Source organism: Rhinatrema bivittatum, chromosome 8 (assembly GCF_901001135.1).
Source record: "Rhinatrema bivittatum chromosome 8, aRhiBiv1.1, whole genome shotgun sequence".
In the NCBI taxonomy this organism is placed as follows: Eukaryota; Metazoa; Chordata; class Amphibia; order Gymnophiona; family Rhinatrematidae; genus Rhinatrema; species Rhinatrema bivittatum.
Window position 1 is genome coordinate 269002465 of NC_042622.1, and position 21353 is coordinate 269023817.

The 21353-nt window shown below is 46.4% G+C and overlaps 1 protein-coding gene across 1 annotated transcript in view; it reads left to right on the top strand.

Annotated features, from left to right (window-relative positions):
- The window catches only part of LOC115097632 (fibrillin-2-like), a 421199-nt gene that overhangs the window by 248788 nt on the left and 151058 nt on the right, over positions 1-21353 (top strand). Inside the window, 4 exon segments of the mRNA XM_029613571.1 lie at positions 5490-5615; positions 6355-6480; positions 16207-16329; positions 16614-16736. Coding sequence (XP_029469431.1) covers positions 5490-5615; positions 6355-6480; positions 16207-16329; positions 16614-16736 — 498 coding nt within the window.

The window sequence follows — 21353 nt, forward strand, 5'->3', positions numbered from 1 at the left end:
TTCTGCTGCCTGCCTGGTATGACGTGGGTAGTGGCAGGCAGCAGAACACATGGTCCAGGTACAAGCGTGGATCAGGGCAGGCGGCGAATCTTGTAGTCTGGGGTCAAGCATGGGTCAAGGCAGGCAACGAATCTCATACTCCAGAACAAGCATTGGTCTCAAGTCCAGCAGGTCAGAACGTAAACAGGAACCTCCAGGACCTGGAATGCGAGCCAAAGGAAGCCAAGGCAAGGTCTGGGGGCAGGCCTTGCCTTAATATAGGCTGGGGTCAGGAGGGTTGAGCTGGGGCGCCTCCCGACGTGGTCCCTTTAAATGAAGTTCAGAGGCGCACTTGCACACCTAAGGCAGCCGAGAGGCAGGAGTGCTCGGACGGGCTTGGGCGCGCCGAGAAGGCCGCGTTGGCGGTGGAAGTCTGATGTGGGGCCCATGCAGCCGGGCACGTCCGCCACGGCTCCCAGCCACCACCAGGGTCCCTGGACTGGTCAGGACACTGGCACGAGAGTGGTAGGTGGAGGGAGCCGGCCGCGGCCCTCCGTGGCCGGTTCCCATAACAGTACCCCCTCCTCTAAGTCCCCTTCCTGAGGATCAGGGTTTGTTGTGGTGGTCCTGATTACACAATTAAATGCAGACTCTTGGGCTGAGGGGGAGTTGGCGCTAACTATGGAGAGGAGCTTCACAGGTCCCCACCATTGGCTGGCGAGGCTGGAGTGAGACCGAGATCCCGCTGGGGCTTCATCACTACCAGCTCTTGTTCCTCTCAGGTTGAGCCCTTGGGGCTGGCTGGACTTACTTGGGGTCTCGGTTCCAAAGTGTCTCATGGTCCTGGTATGGTGTGGGTAGGGGCAGGCAGCAGAACACGTGGTCCAGGTACAAGTGTGGATCAGGTCAGGTGGCGAATTTCATAGTCCGGGGTCAAGCGTGGGTCAAGGCAGGCAGCGAATCTCGTAGTCCAGGATCAAGCGTGAAATTTAATGTGGACAAGTGCAAGGTAATGCATATAGGGAAAAATAACCTTGCTGTAGTTACACGGTTAGGTTCCATATTAGAAACTACCGCCCAGGAAAAAGATCTAGGCATCATAGTGGATAATACTTTAAAATTGTCGGCTCAGTGTGCTGCAGCAGTCAAAAAAGCAAACATAATGATAGGAATGATAGATCTTATCAGGTACAGATAAAAAACACAATATCAGACAAGATCGACCTAAAAACAGGAGTCCCCCAGGGATCAGCACTCTCAGCGACTCTATTTAACATTTACATGCTCCCCCTCTGCCACCTGCTGGCAGGCCTAGGTATCATACACTTCATATATTGAAGTGTATGATACCTAGAATATATTGAAGTGTATGATAATTGAATAGTATTTATTCAATTGTCTCCAAGTTCATTTTCCTGTTCCATGTAAGACTCGCATGTTAAGTCACTCCAATGTTATATGTAAACCGAAATGATTAGCAACATTGTTGCTAGAATTTCGGTATATAAAAAATGTTAAATAAAACAAATAAATATATGCTGACAACATTCAACTAATTCTACCAGTTGAAGAATCAATTGAGAAAACTCTGAATTTTGCAATGTTATACCTAGACATAATAAAACAACTATTAAACCAAATGGAACTAGTAATTAACATAGAAAAAACTGAATTTATACATCTTGAACAAAAAAAACATTGTAAGAATTCAAAATCCCATCAAACTTAAAAATGATAAATCAGTGGAGTTAACTGATAAGGCTAGAAACCTAGGAGTAATGATAGACACGGAACTCAGTCTTAAACAACACATATCAATAAAAGTAAGAGAAGGCTATGCCAAACTAATGGTCCTTAGAAGACTAAAACCCTTATTAACTCAAGAACACTTTCGCACAGTACTACAAGCACTAATATTTGCCAGCACAGTCTACTGTAACACACTTTTCCTAGGATTACCATATACCACAATCAGGCCACTACAAATACTACAGAACTCAGCTGCCAGAATACTTACTGGAAAAGGCAGAAGAGATCATATCACCCAAACACTTGCAGATTTACACTGGCTCCCAATAGAACAAAGAGTGCAATTCAAAACACTATGCACAGTTCATAAACTAATAAATGATGAAAACGCCGACTGGCTAAACACTGCACTACGATTACATGTCCCTCAAAGAAATCTCAGATCGGCCAATAAAGCTCTACTAACCATACCCTCAGTCAAAACAGCTAAGTTGACACAAGTTAGAGAGCGAGCACTGTCTTTGGCAGGACCATTATTATGGAATACATTACCACTTGACCTAAGACTAACGAAAGAATTAAAACTCTTCAAAAAAAGCCTAAAAACTTGGCTCTTCAAAAAAGCATTTCACAATAAGGTCACTGAATAACAACAAATACATACAGCTGATAGTCACCTATATAAAAAAGCAGAATCTATTATTTTATTATTTTACTCATAATTAGATATTAAATTAAAAACAGCATACACATATATGATTATCCCAACAATCATATAAATAGTAACTCCAACCCACTTCTCATTTAGAGTATCTTATTGAACTATGTAACCATAAAATATTGGCACCCCATGGGTAATTTAGAAATCAAACCTTTTTTGTGCCTAAATGTAAACCGTTGTGATGGTGCATTACTAAACGACAATATAGAAAAGTTTTAAATAAATAAATAAATTATTAGGAAGGGAATGGTTAATAAAACGGAAAATGTTATAATGCCTCTTTATCGCTCCATGGTGAGACCGCACCTTGAATACTGTGTGCAGTTCTGGTCGCTGCATCTCAGGGGGGATGTGGTTGAGATGGAGAAGGTACAGAGAAGGGCGACCAAAATGATAAAGGGGATGGAACAGCTCCCCTATGAGGAAAGGCTGAAGAGGTTAGGGCTGTTCAGCTTGGAGAAGAGACGGCTGAGGGGGGATATGATAGAGGTCTTTAAGATCATGAGAGGTCTTGAATGAGTGGATGTGACTCGGTTATTTACACTTTCGAATAGTGGAAGGACTGGGGGGCATTCCATGAAGTTAGCAAGTATCACATTTAAGACTAATCGGAGAAGGTTCTTTTTCACTCGGTGCACAATGGGGCTCCGGAGTTTGTTGCCAGAGGATGTGGTTAGTGTAGCTGGGTTCAAAAAAGGATTGGATAAGTTCTTGGAGGAGAAGTCCATTAACGGCTATTAATCAAGTTTACTTAGGGAATAGCCACTGCTATTGATTGCATCAGTAGCATGGGATCTTCTTGGTGTTTGGGTAATTGCCAGGTTCTTGTGGCCTGGTTTGGCCTCTGTTGGAAACAGGATGCTGGGCTTGATGGACCGACCCTTGGTCTGACCCAGCATGGCAATTTCTTATGTTCTTATGTTCTTAAGGCAGGTAGCGAATCTCGTAGTCCAGGAACAAGCATGGGTCTCATGTGCACTGGGTCAGAACATAGAAACAGGAACCTCCAGGAACTGGAACAGGAGCCAAAAGAAGCCAAGGCAAGGTCTGGGGGCAGGCCTTGCCTTAATATAGGCCGGAGTCAGGAGGGTGGAGCCGGGGCGCCTCCCGACGTGGTCCCTTTAAATGAAGTTCATAGGCGTGCGCACAAGCGCCTAAGGTAGCCAGGAACAGGAGGGCTCGGACGGGCTTGGGTGCCTCGAGAAGGCCGCGCTGGCGGTGGAAGTCCGCCGCGGGGCCCACGTGGCAGGGCACGTCCGCCGCGGCTCCCAGCCTCCACCAGGGTCCCTGAATCGGTCAGGACGCCGGCGCGAGAGCGGTAGGTTGAGGGAGCCAGCTGCGGCCTTCCGTGGCCGGTTCCCATAACATCAGTGGCTGAATATTGCCCCCCGAATCCATCCAGGGCATTTGCAGAGCAACGACATGGGCTTCGGTTACACGTTTAAATAGAGCAAAAAACCTTCGTGTAGTACAACTTTGGACAAATTGTGCTCAGAACCATTCTAAAATAAAATACTCAACTTCTGGCTCAAACAATAGGATTGCAGAAACTCAAAAGAATCAATCATACTGCTGCAATCCTCAGCTTGGGTGTCCCATCTTGTATAGATATTTGTGCCGCTTGCTCACAAAGAAAGCGAAGTTACTTACTTTGTAACAGGTGTTCTCTGTGGACAGCAGAACAAACGGCCACATTATCCCTCCCTCTTCCCCGCGAAGATGAAATCATCTGAGGGAGAGTCATGTGATGCGCATGCTCAGAGCAATCTAAAAAGCTCTGAGATGAGAGATGGTGGATCGAATTGATGCCATTGGATGACGTCACTCATCTTGTGGGGCTGTCTGCTCTGCCATCCACAGAGAGCACTTGTTATAGGTAAGCAACTTTGCTTTCTCTGTGAATGGATAACTTTAGGACAGATATTTGTCTGACCAGAGTTACGTAGCTACCTTTGTCCAGGCAGTGTTGAATATCAGTGCTGCCTGTACAAAGTGACATTGTACCCCGAGAACATCCCCAGCTCTGCATCTTTTAATCTGATTAAATTCTGTTCATGTAACGAGTTGTGAGGGAGAGGAGCAGGGATAATAATCAAATCTCACATTTTGTTGGCTAACGCCAAAAGTCAACCAGATAAAAACCCTTTGTATGTTGACCTCTAGATCACTGTATTCTGGGAGTGTGCTGGCGTGGTCCCATTCCGTTCAATGTTCGCGGATAACTGTTGCAATGTGGTTTCAGATTCCGAGAGCACTCCACAGTAGTATAGTTTATTATTAAATTGGAGAGCCCAAGATTTGAACCCCAAAATTTATGGGTTTAAACCTAGGGTTCTTGTCACTGAGCTAAAGGAGCAGCTGCCGAGCTGTATTGTCACACGACAGTCAGCAGCCATGATCAAATTATTGTCATGCTATAATCAGCCATTCCCAAACATGGTCAGCAGCTACAGTAACAGTATTGTCACACCATAGTCAATCATTGTCAACATTCACAGTACTGGCACATCATGGTCAGCAGCCATTGTCTCAATATCCCTAACCATGGGCGGCAACCGCAGTCACAGTATTATCGTACCATGGTCAGCCATTCCCAACCCAACCATGATCATCAGTCATAATCACAGGGTTGTCTCACTATGGTCAATGGCTGGTGAGCATTTTTGAAAGAGGAAAGATAAAAATTATTTTATTTTCTGATCCAATAAAATAAATCCTTTCTGATCCTTTGTAAGAAATAGACTGAACCATGCTCTATATCGCTGGTTTCTATATAGTGTTGTTGAATAAGACTGATTTTGTGTTGCTTTGGTGTTTTCCACATGTGGGCCTAGCATCCATGCATGGCCATGTGATCATCAGTATGCATTTGTTTGAATGGAGTTACTTCCTGGAATGACTTACTAGTGTTGTTTCAGAAGCTCCTTAGTGATTCTACCCTGTAGTGTCCAGGGCGTTTCCTGTTAATGGCGTCTTGGCCCTCTCATAAACATAGCCAGTCAATTCTGAATGTTATTTCTTTTGCTATCTCATTCTGCAGATATTGACGAGTGTGAGGACATCCCTGATATCTGTGATGGGGGCCAGTGTACCAACATCCCTGGGGAATACCGCTGCCTCTGCTTTGATGGGTTCATGGCATCACTGGAAATGAAGACCTGCATTGGTGAGAGTTGAACATGCCGCATTCCCCCTCCCTCTGCCTCAGGCAAGGTCATGGGCTCAAGGTTTCTTTCATGGCATCCATCTCTTGGGCCGCCAGGCACTCGCAGGCGATCAGCAGGGTGGTTAGTGGTGGTGGACACTGCCATGAGGAGGGAGACTTCCTGATGCAGCATTTAGCAGCAAGGACCCGGGTTGGGAAAACTCAGCTAGAATAAATCCGGCTCCTCGTTTCTGTTTTGTTTTTCGTCTCGTTTCTGAAGAAAGGCAAATACCCAGAGGGCTGACAGGGTACCCCTGCAGATTGTGGGGTGGCTGCAGGGACCTGCACAAGGGCTACTGTAACTGCAGGGGGCCTGTCCTTCCTGAGAAGGTTGCTGGCTGCAAGTGGTAAGGATAGAAGCTGCAGGATGTGCCTGCTTCCTAATAAGAGGGGGGCTGGCTTGGTGAGGGGAAAGAAGCTGCAGGAGAGCTGACTGCATGGTGGGGACAGGAGCTGTAGGATGCCTGCCCTTCCTAAGAAGGGTGAAGACTTGGGGAGGTAGCTAGAAGCTGCAACAGGTGCACAAGGGCAGAAACAGTAAGGAAAATAGAAAAGCAATGGCCAGTCCTACAGGAGATTCTGGTCCCCAGCTCTTGGATGAGTGCACTGGCGGCAAGGACGACTGCACGCGTGGCTGACTTTTAGTTCAGATTTTGGTGCCGCTGTTAACCCCGCCTTTTTACAATGTCTTCATGCCCAGATGTGAACGAGTGTGACCTGAATCCTAACATCTGCCTCCACGGGGAGTGTGAAAACACCAAGGGCTCCTTCATCTGCCACTGCCAGCCGGGCTACTTCGTTAAGAAAGGCACGACTGGCTGCACAGGTAGGAAGGCTGCCGCGCAGACACCACTCCCGGGTTCTCAGCCTCGCTGAGAGGAGATCATTCTCTTACTGCTTGAGCAGGTACGGATTGTGTAGGCGTCTTCTGGGATGGTGTACACAGCTGCAGCACTATTTGTACCACTGAAATTGCTTTGCCTCGGCCTCCTGCATACCTGTCGTAATTCGGGTTGAAACCAGGGACATGAGGCCCAGTGAGGCTGAGGTGTTTTCTGTGGGCCAGTGCAGACGTGCTAGCCAGTGATGTCAGCACAAATACAGCCTGAGAAAAACACCGGTGATGTGGTCCACAAAAATACCTGGTGCATGTCAGGTTAGACCTGATCAGGTCTCTCTGCAGTAAAACTACTGGGTCAATTTTCAGTCTCTACCAGCACTTCACTTAGGTGCTGGTAGAGACTGCTGGGGAGAACACTATGGAAAGGGATTTTCCTTTTACCCTGTCAGTACCTCTTCTATTCTGCACACCCATCTGGGCTGGGCTGCCCTTATTAATATTTCTTTATCACAGTTTCCATTTCTGCACGATTGATATGGGGAGGGCAAAATTTCAAAGCTATTTACGTAGGGAATTGACCATTTAAGCAAGGTATAATGGCGTAATGGTCATCTGAATATTGTCTTCCCTTGATCCAGCTACAATGAATGCACATTTAGCCACATTCGAAAGGGATGCTCCTTTGGGTGCATGAAAATGTGCAGGTCAAGGGAGGAAAGTGTGCATACACAGCATTTTCAAAAGAATGGGCAATATTTTAACCTGTCTGCACAAAAGAACAGTCGCAAAAAATGCTGGTGATTTTAACACACATATGTGATGCACATTTTCCAAGGGAAAGCTCCCACGTGCGTCCCAAGTTATATATTCATTTAGTATTTTTTTTTTTATTTCTGGTGCTAAACTTTGGAAGTATCTGAATTGGAAAAAGAGAATGAGAAGGCTCACAGTCCCATGGTGCAAAACTAGTAAAAAGAAAAAAAAAAAAAAAGAATTAGAGAAGTGAGGTTTCCTGCTACAGCAGTCTAGATAAATGGGTTATTCCCCACTGCCAGGAGACAGAGCACGCAGCTTCTTTTGTGCTGTCATCACTACTACTTAGATGTGCTGCAACTCAGAGAAGGCCGGTATTCTCTGCCTCCAGCAGAGACGGCAAGGCGAATTGGTGGAGCAGCAGGAAGTCTTCAAGGATTCTTCTTCCCTTGGTGGGAATTTTAGGCAGAAGTTTTGGTTTTCTTCCCCAGCAGTAAAGAGGACAAGACACCTGGTTCTTTCAGGTTAGCAAGCCCTACTATGAAGCTTCCCTGCCCCAGATTGGGCTTGGGAGAGCCCAGGAGGTTGGCTGACAGAATAAAATAAAATAAAAAAAACCAGAGGATCTTCTTAGACGCTGCCTTTTCCTCTTTATTCCCCCCCCCCCCCTCCACCTTTTTTATTTATTTATCCCTCCACACCTTTATAAAGGTTGTAAAAAAAAAATAAAAAGAAAAAAATAAAGCAAAGCCAAAGATTAGGCTTGTGAAGCAATAGAAGGACAGCTTTTGCTTTCTTCAGGGAGTAAGTGATCTTTTACCTTCCAGGAGAGATTTTTCTTCGGCTAGCTCCAGTCTGGGAGTGTCCAGTACTGCTTCTGTCTGCTCCATGGACAAGATAGATGGTGGCTGTTGTCATAGAGCCTGCAGTTGCAGGTGCTCTGCTAGCACTTTGGGTCTCCTTTGTGTCATTTGTTTATTTATTTATTTGTTTATTTAAGACTTTTATATACCGGTGTTAGTGGGGACATCACACCGGTTTACATTTGTAACTGCGGGTTTGGAAATTACATTTTAACAGGGAGCTGGAACCGGGGAAGGGAAAAACAACAGTGCATCAAGAAGAAAAATAGGTAACAACAGTAACATTAAATGAACATAGCAATCCTTAACAGCAGGATAGAGGTATCTTTGCATCGATGCGCATGGGAAGACATATTGTGTGTAAGGCTATTCAGGGTAGGCTCGTTTGAATAACCAGGTTTTTAATTTCTTTTTGAACTTTTGGCCAGCTTGGGGGGGCCCCCCCAAGCTGGCCAAAAGTTCCGGTTGTGTCCAACGAGGGTCCCGGAGCGAACGCGCAGGGAATCACGTGACGTCCGCGTCACTCCGACGTGACGCCGACGTCACGTGCTCCTCGCAAAGGAATACAGAAATGGCGTCCTGACTCCCCGCTCGACCACCAGGGAGTTTTGGTAAGTCTTGGGGGGGGATTAAGGAGGGTGAGGGGTTTAAATTTTTATTTAATCGCGATTTCCAACGTATTCAACATAGCTATGTTGAATAAGTTGGAAATCCGATCGTTTTCGCCTCATCACTTTTTTAAGTTAAAAAAAAAAATTACGTTGCGTTTTACTTATGCGTTCAAAACGAATGCACACCCCTAGTAGTGGCTTTTTTTTGCAGAAAGAGGGAATTATGGTACATTCTTATCTAGATAATTGGCTGATCAGGGCCAAATCCTATCAAGAAGACCTAAGAGTGCTTTAACAGAGAGGACCAGGTTTTATAAGGTTTGGACTGGGTCATCAGTTTTGTAAAGAGCAAACTGCTTCCTCCCCAGTTGCTGGGATATCTTGGAACTCTATTTGATACAAAGATAGTTTGAGTGTACCTGACATCGGAGCAAGTGGTTAAGATTGTACATCAAGTGCAGAGGTTTCCTGCTCAAAGAGCCCCCAGAGCTTGGGATTATCTTCAACTTCTAGATTCTGTGGTTGCCATCTTGGATCTAGTCCAGTGGGCCAGAGCTCACATTCGGCCCCTACAATCTTCTCTACTCTCTCATCAGTCACCTCGTTCTCAAGATTATGAGTGCTGCCTTTCTCTGCCAGTTCTGGTGAAAAAGAGCCTTTCTTGGTGGACAGTTCCTCAGAATTTGTTGAAGGGCATGAGTCTGGAACCACCCTTTAAGATTGGTTTGGGGAGCACACTATCTAGATCAGATAGCTCAAGGGCTCTGGTGTCAGGAGGAAACGTCTTGGTCCATAAACAGGTTGGAGTCCAGAGCTATAAGACTAGCCCTCTTGCATTTCTTTCTTTTAGTAAAGGGAAGGGCTGTCAGAGTGTGTGCTCTGACAATGCAACAGTGATACCTATGTGAACAGGTAAGGAGGTACTTGAAGCCTAGGAGTGTCCAAGGAGACCAATCTCCTATTCCCATGGGCAGAAGAGAATCTTCTGCAGTTGTTGGCACATATTGCAGTACAGAAGAACATTCAAGTTGATTTTCTCAGCAGGAATCTCCTATATCCAGGTGAATGGGACCATGGTTAAGAGGCATTTTAGAAGATAGTGGACCAATGGGCACTCCTGATGTGGATCTTATGGCATCACAAGAATGCCAAGGTTCACCGGTTTTTCAGTCATCACAGGGAGTTTGGCTTCGAAGGAATAGACGCCCGGATCCAGCCATGGTTGAAAGGGGAGTTAGAGTATCTATTTTCTCTCTGGCCTCTAGTAAGAAGGATCTTAAGAAGAATAGAGAAGGAGAATGTTTGCATGATCCTGGTGGCTCCATATTGGCCAAGGAGATCTTGGAATGCAGATCTGATGAGGATACAGACAGATATGTCTCTGCATTTCTTGGAAACTTGGGGCCTTTTAGTTCAAGGCACATCACCATGGAAGATGCATCTCCATTTTATCTTATGGGCTTGCTCTTGAGAGATCCTGCTTACAAAGGAAAGATTATTTTTCCTCAGTAATTTCTACTCTGTTAAAGGCCTATAAGAGTTCCATTTCCTTGGCTTATGTTCGAGTCTATTTAGCATCCGTTTGAAACATATTGTAGAGAATGGTCAGAGTATCCATGATGATTAGATGTTCCATGTAATTTAGCCTTTCTTTTGCATAGCCTGGATATAGGTTTGACCTTAAATTCTTTGAAGACTTAGGTGGCCTCTCACTTTCCATCTGGATGTTTCTCATTTTCTTTAAGGAGTTAAGAGACTGCAACCCCCTTTTAGGCCAGTGGTTTCCCAATGGGACCTCAATTTGGTTCTCAAGGCTTTTCTTCAGTCAAGGATATTTCTGTAAAGGCGGTTTTTCTAGTAGCAATCTGTTCAGCTAGGAGTATTTCTGAACGTCAAGTCTTGTCTTGTAGGGATCCTTTTCTGATGTTTACAGTGAATTCAGTCTCTTTTTTTCCAGTTCCCACTTTCTTGCCAAAAGTAATGTCATCTGATCAAACCATTTCTCTGCTGGTCTTCTCCAGAGAGGAGTATCAGGGCAGTAATAGGTCTTTGAAATTTTTGGATAGATGTCGAATTCTCATTAGGTACTTGAAAGTCACAAATTCTTTCCAAAAGATGGATTGGCTGTTCATTGTGTGTGGAGGATCACGTAAGGGCAAGGTGGCCTCTAAAGCAAAATTGGTAAGGTGGATCTGGGATATAATTGCTTTAACATATTTGCAAAAGGACTGTCGGGCTTCTCAGATTCTTCAAGCTCATTCTACTAGAGCTCAATCTTCTTCTTGGGCAGAAGTGATAGCTATAGCTTTGGAGGCCACTTGGTCATCATGGTCCTCTTTCTCTAAGCATTACAAGTTGGATGTTCTTGTAAAGGAAGACTTAACCTACAGAGCTGGTGTTTTCAAGGCAGCCCTTACTTTCTTCCTCCCAGATTAATTGGGTTTTGGTATTTCCCACTTGTCTGAATTGGTATAGCGGGATAATAAGAAAGAAGAAATTATGTAACCTGTTGATTTCCTTTCCTTGTACCGTGCTATACCAGTCCAGGACCCTCCCAGAAAATTGGGCCCTAGTAGAAGTGAAGAGGGGTTCCTTTCATGTTAATGCATTGTGCATATTCTCCTCCAAAGTGATGTCTTCTATACATTGTATTAAATATTATTCTCTGTGTATAATTTCTCTTTCCTTTTATGTTCTCTGTTTCCCAGGGTGTGAACAAATAGTTTGGTCTGAGGATCTCTTCTTGAAAATTTGGAAGGTTTTCCCAGTTTTTGGAATGTTCTTCATGTTTATAATACGTTCAGTGCTTTGTTATAGGAGTACTGGCTTTCTCTGAGCTGCACCATGTCTCAGTAATAGTGATGATATCACCAAAAATAGCTGTATCCTGTTGTAGCAGAATTCAAGAAAAGTAAATTAATAGGTAACAAACATTTCTCTTTGTTGGTCTCAAGTCTCTGAGTGGACAGATGGTACAGATTAGCCGTATAACTGATAAAATGGCACTTAACAAGGTAACGCTAATATAAGAACCCACGCATTAACAAGTTTATAACTCCTTAAGTATTAGCCAATCATAATAGGCGCTACCAGCGAAATTGCCCCTTCATTGCCTTTTATTTCATCATAGGCCATGGTGCGTATAGCAAAACCAAAATTTTTAAAACCAAAGAGATTCGAGATTCTGAACATTATTTAACACTGCGCAACAATTTGTCTAGCGCATGAAGAGTTGTACAGCATGCACTTAAATGCTCTGTCTTCAGCCCCCTGACGCAGATCAGCGAAACACGGCCAGGGTCGTGGGTCTTTTGATTTACAGATGGACTCATTCAAATGACTTTAAGATAAGTCAAATTTTATTTGCATAAGAAAAATTGCTTTAAAAAATTTTGATTTTGTTATACTCACCGTGGCCTATGATTAAATACAAGGGAAAGAAAGTGCCATTTCACCGGTAGTGCCTACTATGATTGGCTTTTACTTAAGGAGTTATTTATTTATTTATTTATTTATAGTTTTTTATATACCACCGCTCATCAAAGATATCACGTCGGTGTACAATGAACAGGAACTTACGCCGGAGCGTTATACATTTAACAGGATTAAATAAGCATTATACATTTAACAAAAGTAAGAATATATATATTTGAACATAAAACAAGTAGAGTCTTTTAAAACAGAACTATCATTTAGGCTTAACTGAGTTGAGTTAAACAGAGCTGGAAAGTAAAGGGAATTTAGGAAATTAGGTATGAGGTTAGGGACAGGTTAGGAGGAGATGGAGTTATAATTAGGAGTGATAAGAGAGGGGAGAAAGCGCTTCAGGTGCAATTAAGAGCAAAAGTATGGAATGGTATTTACAGTAAGGACATAAAAAAGGGGAAATTAGAGATAGTGTAGAGAAAGGGGGTGTTGGGTAGATAAGGCAGGGCATAAAAAGGGGAAGAAAGACATATATATTTCAGGTATAGGCATGTGTAAATAACCATGTCTTGAGTTTTTGCTTGAAAGTTTTGGGAGATGGCTCAAGGCGCAGTTCAGTGGGCAAGGTATTCCATAACAATGGGCCAGCAAAGGAAAGCGCTCGTGCTTTGGTGGAGGCATGGTTATATATTTTGGGTGAGGGGGTCTGTAATGTGGCGAGGTATTGATTTCTGGTAGGTTTAATAGAAGTTTGAAATTGCAGTGAATTATTAAACCATTTCATTTGGTATTTAAACTTATTAATTATATTAAACTTGTTAATGTAGGGATTCTTATGTTAGTGTTTATATCCATTTCCCTCATTGTCTTTTGATGCAATATATTGCACTTAACAAGCTAAGACATCTTCGCTGGCCATGGGCTGATGGGAAAGTCTCCTCCAAGACTGTGAGCCCCCTCGACAACTTAGTTCTACCAACAGTGGTGACTCCAGCAGAGGCAGTTGCCTTTTCTACACCTCCTTCCTTCATCAGGAATTGAATAGGCAACCTAACCATGTTGGTTCCTGAACTTACGTTTTTTAGTTTCCTGATATAATTTACTGCCATTACAGACAAGTAATTTGTAATATGTATCCAGAGGAGATCTGAGCTAGAAGCCACAGAGTGGCTGAGAGGCAAACCTGGGCCAAACTCTGCTACCTTCAGAAGGGCAGCACCCCATTATCAACTAGAAAATTATCCTTTTTCTGCAGCAACCTGCCAGGAAGTTGTCCCGTGTGGTGCAGGTCCAGCCATTGCCATTTTCTTTTGAAATGTTTCTGGTGAGAAGTTGGGTTACCCCTGTATATGGATCGTTCTGACAAGGTGATAGGAGTCCTAGGAGAGGCTCGTCAAGGCAGAGTCTGAACAATGGCGGCAGTGCTGAGGCATTATGACATCACTGCTGATGTCAGTGACCAGGAAACTGGCTGAAAGCTGAACTGAAGAGAGAGAGAGAGAGAGACATACACACACACATACGCGCAGGAGAGAGAGAGAGAGAGACATATACACACACATACGTGCAGGAGAGAGAGAGACATACACACACACATACGTGCAGGAGAGAGAGAGACATACACACACACATACGCGCAGGAGAGAGAGAGAGAGAGAGACATATACACACACATACGCGCAGAAGAGAGAGAGACATATACACACACATACGCGCAGGAGAGAGAGAGAGACATATACACACACATACACGCAGGAGAGAGAGAGAGACATACACACATACGCGCAGAAGAGAGAGAGACATACACACACACATACGCGCAGAAGAGAGAGAGACATATACACACACATACGCGCAGGAGAGAGAGAGACATATACACACACATACTCGCAGGAGAGAGAGAGAGACATATACACACACATACACGCAGGAGAGAGAGACATACACACACATACATGCAGGAGAGAGAGAGAAACATATACACACACATACGCGCAGGAGAGAGAGAGAGAGACATATACACACACATACGCGCAGGAGAGGGACATACACATACGCGCAGGAGAGAGAGAGAGAGACATATACACACACATACGCGCAGGAGAGAGAGAGGGAAAGACGCAGCTAGACATGCAGGCAGAGAGAGAGCAAGACACACACACACACGCAGAAAGAAATGCATGCACAGGTGGGCAGAGAGACATACGTGGATACACGAAGCAGATGCACACATGCAGGCTAGGAGAGAGACCACGCAGGCAGAGAGATATACAGAGACAAATGGAGGCAGAATAGAGAGACATAAGTCAGAGAGAGAAAGAGAGACACATACAGACATACTAATATCACCTTGTAACAGCTAACATCCAAGGTAAAAAGACCAAAAAAAATAGAAAAAACTGCCTTTGAAACTGAGAAGAGATTTCTATGGGGAAAGCCATGATTCTGAGACCCGCCCCCTCCCCTGACATCATCACAAACGGAGCGGGCAATTTGAAAGGCGCCACGCCAGCAGGCGCCGCGCGCCGAAGGGGCGCGACAAAGGGGCACTCCCCTTTGTGCACCCCTTCGAGCAACCCTTTGTGTTATTTCTTTAATATGCTCCTTGTTATACCTTTTGCTTAATTGTTAAGAACTTTGATTTTGATGGTTTTATTTTTGTAATCTCTTAGCCTCAGGTACAAACATTTTAGATTGTAAGCCCTTTTAGGGGATAGTGAATTACCTATTGTACCTTATTGTAAACCGATGTGATATTTATTTATTTATTTATTTATTGTTTTTGTTATACCGAGTTTCATGATAGGCATCACATCAACCCGGTTTACAAATAACAAGGAGTGTAAAGCATAACGTAACGTAAAAAACAATATTTTCAATAAGAACCTTGAACTTTAAATACAGTGAATCAGAAAAAGGGAGAGGGAAAGTTACAAAAAACAAGGAAAATAAACTTGGGATGGAAGGGGAGAAATTGAACAGCACAATATTTACATTTCAGCCTATTGATACATTAGAATAGCAAGTGAAAAAATAAGACTATGAAACGGTACATAGGTAATCAAATGAATAAATATGACACAGTTGTGAATGGTAATAGTATGATAAATATTCAGCAGGAATTAGTGAGAGAGGGTTTGAGGTTGGTTGATTCGTGTTTACATTCCATTATTGCATACGAGTTAGTGCTAGTGAGAGGAGGTTTTATTCAAAAAGATATCTCTTTTTGAAATGAACGTCGGTATATAAAAATCATAAATAAATAAATAAAAGAAGAAAAATGGAGAGCGATACTCGGAGAGAGACACATAGAGGCGGAGAGAATCAAAAAGAGAGCAAGAGAGAAGTAAAAGAGGGAGAGAGACACTTCACAGAAAGACACAAACAAGAGCGTGAAAGAAGAGAGAGAGAAAATCGCCCATACAGGCACACAGAGACAGTGAGAGCCATAGAGACACAGGGAGCCACAGACAGAGAAGAGGCACAGTAAAAGGGAGATAGAGAAAAGAAGAGAGCTGGAGAAGTGGAATAGGTTAGAGAGGGAGGTGGAGGAGAAAGAGGTAAAGGAAGAAACTAGGAAGGTGTGCGCCTCAGGGCTGGAAGATCCTGAGAGGAGGTGAATGAGCCTGTACATGGCGAGAGTGCAGAGACAGGATGCCAGGAACCATTTCCATCCCAGCAGATGCATAGTGCTGCACACGGCTGCCACGGTGCTGCAGATTACTCTCCTGCGCTGTCAGTAACTGTTCACTGCTGCCGGGGAAGGCCACGGCCTCGTGTGCAGCCCATTACAGCCCCGCACTGCGTGACGTTCCAGTGATGGTCGCTCACTGCCAGTGAGGATTCTGCACTGCTTGTCACGCTCTTTGAGCTCCCCCCCGTCCTGTGCTGCCGAGGATGATGCAGTGCTGCTGGTGAAAGTCCTTTTCCGCCTGTCCGTGGTCCCCTTGCTAGGTGTGACAGTCCCGTGCATCCTGCACTGTGTACAGTAGTCCTGCGCTGCTGGTAATAAATCCTGCGCTGCATTTCACCAGTACCTCTCTCCTTCCTTTGCACAGACATTGACGAATGTGAGGTGGGGGCCCATAACTGTGACATGCACGCCTCCTGCATCAATCTGCCCGGCAGCTTCAAATGCAAGTGTCGCCCGGGCTGGGTCGGGGACGGCCTGAAATGTGACGGTGAGTAGCAAGCACAAAGTGCGGCGGATAGGATTACCCTTCTGTGTGTGTGCGTGCATGCGTGCGCGTGTGTCTGTGTGCGTGCATGCGTGCGCATGTGTGTGTGTGCGTGCGCGTGCGCATGTGTGTGCGTGTGTTTGTGTGTGTGTGCATGCGTGTGTGCATGTGTCTGGTGTGCGTGTGTGTGCGTATGTGAGCAGGTGAAGACTTCTCGAGAGCGCAGTGTCTTCCTGCCAGTGTCCCCTCCAGCCACACGTGGTAAATGCTGACTACTCTTTTCCTAGATCTCGATGAATGTGCCACAGAGGAGCACAACTGCAATATCAACGCCAACTGCCTGAACACCCCAGGGTCATACCGCTGCTCCTGCCAGGAGGGATTCACTGGTGATGGCTTCTCTTGCTTAGGTAAGAGCTCTCATCTATCCCCACTCTTCGGATGCAGGACTAGTAGTTACAGGGCATTATGGAGGAGGCGGGAATTTACACCCCAGAGTCCCAGGAAGGTGTGCGATGCTGACAGCGGTAGACACTATGTGAGATCTTTGATTCTTCTCTGAGGGCTCCTCAGGTTCTCCATGACACCTACACTTCCTGTTCGTATCGCAGATCAGTCCAGACAAGTGGGTTTTGCATCCCCACCAGCAGATGGAGGCAGAGAACAAAAACTCTGAGGCACTGCTACGTAACTGAGAGCGCCACCTGCAGTCCTCCTCAGTATTTCTCTGTCTCCAGCAGATGGTAGAGGTGCAAACCTGCAGTCTGGCGTTTCCAAAAAAAAAAAAAAAAGAGAAAAGGAGAGTAAGGAGATTTCAGCTCCCCGAGGAGTTAGGTTCTTATGTGAGCCAACCCTCGGGTAGAGCAGGGTGAGCGGGGGGGTTGGTGAATGCTGTTTGGCTTGGCCCTTGTCATCAGAGGAGGTGAAAGCCGGAGGTCCTGGTTCCCTCACCCCCCTCTGGGCCCCTGGCATCCTCAGCGCTCAGCCTCCTTCCAGAAGCAGGGAAGTATTTTGATTGTATTCCCTGTCCTTGTCTCCGTGTGTGTTTAAGTTAAAAAACAAAACAAAACAGGAAGGCAGCGGCAGCAAGAGCAGGGCTGAGGCAGCGTTTTGAACGGCTGATTTCTTTCTCTGCTCGGAGGCAGGTAAGGGCGAGCGGGGCCACGTTCGTTTGTCTGACGGGGTCAGGTCCCTCTTCAGCTCTGGACAGCGCCGCTTTTAGTTCACGACGGTAGGAGCTATTTTTAGGCCCGATTGCGCCGGCTTGCCCACCTCCCGCACAGCGCGGGAAAGTTTGTTGTGGCTGCGGATCGAAACAGGCTCGGCTCAGTTCGACCGCATTTTGCCTGGAATGAGTCTCCGGAGGGGCTGGAACCTCCACGGGACCCCCGGGGTGGGGGGGGGGGGTGGCAGCAGGAGCACGAGGTTGGCCGGGCCGGTTCTGGAGACCCCGGGGGAGGAGGGGGGGGGGGGGTCGGAGGAGCCGGTGGCCATTTTGTCTGCATGTGCTGGGAGTCAGGCTGCTGTTTCGGAGCCTCGGGCCTCCCCTCCCACACTGTTCCCCATTGAGCTGGACCCTGCAGGTGGCAGGGGAAAGGAAGAGGCTCACAGGGACGCAGACCAGGACCCTTGTTCTTCAGATCCTGAGGCTTTTTCAACAGAATTTGTCCTTCTCCATGAGACCTATTTAGTCAGGAAGGAAACAGGGACCAAGAGGCCTTTACCCAGGAAGTCCCGGGCAGCCAAGTCCCGGGCAGCCAAGAAGCCTAGGAATTGGGACGGATTCTGCGGTCTTTGGGACTCAGATGGTGCGCGGTGGAAAAAATGTCAAATGAGACAGACGATCCTGACCAGATGCAGGGAAGTCCAGTGGATCTGGCCAAGGACCCTGTTAGCACAATGGTGGATCCGATGCAGGACCTGGACCGGCATCCTCTTAGTGCATTGGGAGATCCAATGCAGGATCCAGACGAGGTTCCAATTGCGGATGGTGATGATCCCCGGATGGGCCGCCTGTTCTGTAGGGATGAGCTGGGCCCTCCTATTCCCCAGGTGCAGGATGAGTTGGGGATTAAGGTCATACAGGAAGATTCGGATAATGAGGGGGTAAACGCGGTCCTGGAGGGGTTAAGGGGAGTTCCTAAGGCTTTTCCGTTGCCTAAGAAGGTGAAAAGGTTGGTGGATCGGGAGTAAGAATCTCCCGAAGCGGGTCTGAAGAAAGCCAGACTAAGTTATATCCCTTGCCGGAACAGACCTTGGAGTCATGGAAGATTTCCAAGGTGGATGCAGCGGTTCCCATGGTTACCAATAAGACAACCATCCCGGTGGCAGGTTCGGCCGCTCTGAAGGATATCCAGGATCGGAAACTAGAGATTCTACTTAAGAGGCTGTTTGAGGTTTTAGCTTTGAGCCTTCATGTTGTGGTGTCTATAAGCTTAATGCAGAGAGCCTGCTTGTGCTGGGTGCAGAAGGCGCATGATAAGCGGTCGATGGCGATAGCTGAGGCAGCTCAGGCTGCCCACTTGGAAGCGGGAGTGGCCTATGTGGCGGATGCTCTTTATGACATGATCCGGACTTCCACCAGGAGTATGGTCTCTGCAGTTGCGGCGCGGAGACTCCTATGGCTGTGAAATTGGTCAGTGGATGTGTGGTCTAAAGTCCAGCTGTCTAACCTCCCCTTCAAGGCCAAGCTGCTGCTTGGGGAGGAACTGGAGCAGCTTATGAAGCAGTTGAGGGAATCGAAGGGTAATAAGCTACCTGAGGACAGGAAAGCCCCCAAGAAGTCCTTTCCTCTGCAAGCTCGGCTCTGAGAGGTGAGGAGATTTCTTGCTGGCAGGAGCCCTGGACCAATGGCACAAAAGCAGAATTCGGGCAGACAGCAGTCCTTTCAAGCCCAAAGCAGACCTTTGAGGGACTGTGGCCCCCATGGGGCAGGTGGAAGTAAGATTGGTCAATGAAGGCAGACTGGTCCACTCCTCTCTGGAAGCTATTGGAGGAAGGCTGTCCTTCTTTTACAAGAAGTGGACCAGAATCACGTCGGACCAATGGGTCTTGGAGGTGCTAAGAGAAGGCAATGCCTTAGGATGTTCTTGTCCGCTCAGGGACGCCTTTGTAATCTCCTTCTGCGTCACCCGGTAAAAGCGGGAACTGATGCGGAATACTTTGCAAAGGCTGCATTTCCTATGCACCATTGTGCTGGTGTCTCCTTCATGTTCTTCATGGTGCCAAAAAGGAAAGGACTTTTTGGCCCATTCTCGATCTGCAGAAGGTCAATGCTGCCTTCCGAGTGCCACGGTTTCGGATGGAGACGTTACGCACAGTGATAATGGCAGTGCGCAAAGGGGAGTTTCTGGTGTTGTTGGACTTGACAGAAGCCTTTCTCCATATTCCCCATTTTGGCTGAACACCGGAGGTTCCTGAGGTTAATGCTCTGGGGGAACATTTACAATTTTGGGCCCTTCTCTTTGGGTTGGCAACAGCGCCGTGCACGTTCACAAAAGTGGTAGTGGTAGTGGCGGTGGCGCTCAGGAAGGAAGGTATCCTGGTGCACACATACCTGGACGATTGACTAGTATGGGCGAAGTCAGAAGTGGAGTGTTGTTGCTCAGTCCAGCTTGTCCTGAATCTCCTGGATTCATTGGGCTGGGTGACAAATCTGGCAAAGAATCATTTGAAGCCAGCCGAATCGTTGAAATATCTGGGGGCATGCTTCAGTACCCCGATAGGGAAGGTGTTTCTGACTACAGAGAGGGTAGTCAAGTTGCAGAGTCAGGTCCTTTGGCTGCTGTGTCTATCAGTAGCTAGGGTCTGGGATTATTTACAGGTCCTGGGTTCCATGGCTTCTAAGCTGGAATTAGTTCCATGGGCCTTTGCTCACATGTGTCCTCTGCAGAGGGCTTTGTTAACCCATTGGAATCCGCTTTTGGAGGAATTTCAGCTTCCTCTGCCATTGCTGGAGGATGCCAGGTCCAGTCTTTCATAGTGGCTGTCTTGGAACTATCTAGAGAAAGGGGTTGATCTGGAAGTGCACGACTGGGTGGTGGTGACCATGGATGCCATCCTCTCTGTTGGGGGGTGATTTGTGAAGGGAAATCAGTTCAGGGTCAGTGGACACCAGAGGAAGCTACTTGGTCCATCAATTGACTGGAAACCAGGGCAGTGCGCAAAGCCTTACTGGCATTTCTCCTGCTCATTCAAGACAAGTTGGTGTGAGTGTTCTCAGACAATGTGACAACAGTGACATACATCAATCATCAGAGTGGAACGAAGAGTTGTCTAGTAGTGCTGGAGGTGCAGAAAATACTTGTTTGGCAGCAGACAGCATCTGGATCCGGAGGAGTGGATGTTGGCGGAGGTCTTCACCTTGATTCAGGCCAGGTGGGGCAGACCAGCAGTGGACCTCAAAGCGACTTCAGGAAATGAGAAGATGGATCGGTTTTTCAGTCGCAAAAGGGAGGTCGACTTGGAGGGCATCGATGCTCTCGTTCAACTGTGGCCGACTCATCTGTTGCTGTATGTGTTTCCACCATGGCCTCTCATAGGTCAAGTGCTACAGTGCATCAAGCTTCATCCACGCAGGGTGATTCTGGTGGCACCTGAGTGTCTGTGCCAGCCGTGGTTTGTAGACCTTCTTTGTCTAGTGGTGGACAGTCCCGGTCACTTGACCCATCTGTCAGTTGTTGCAGCAAGGACCTGTATTTTCAGATTGGAAGGATCGCTTCTGTCTTGTGGCTTGCCTTTTAGAGGTGACGGCTCCAATTGAAGGGTTATTCGGAGCCTGTGATTGTGACTTTGCTTCAGGCAAGGAGGCATTCCACATCATTGGCTTATGTCCGAATGTGGAGCGTTTTCAAATCATGGTGTTTGTAGAACAAGATGCAGCCTTTAAAGGTGGATGTTCTTCAGATTCTGGCTTTTATGCAAAACGGCTTGGCTAAGAGTTTGGCCTATAATTCACTTTGGGTTCAGGTGACAGCCATAGAGTCCCTTTGAGGTAGGATTCAGGGAAGACCGTTGGTGTCTCATCC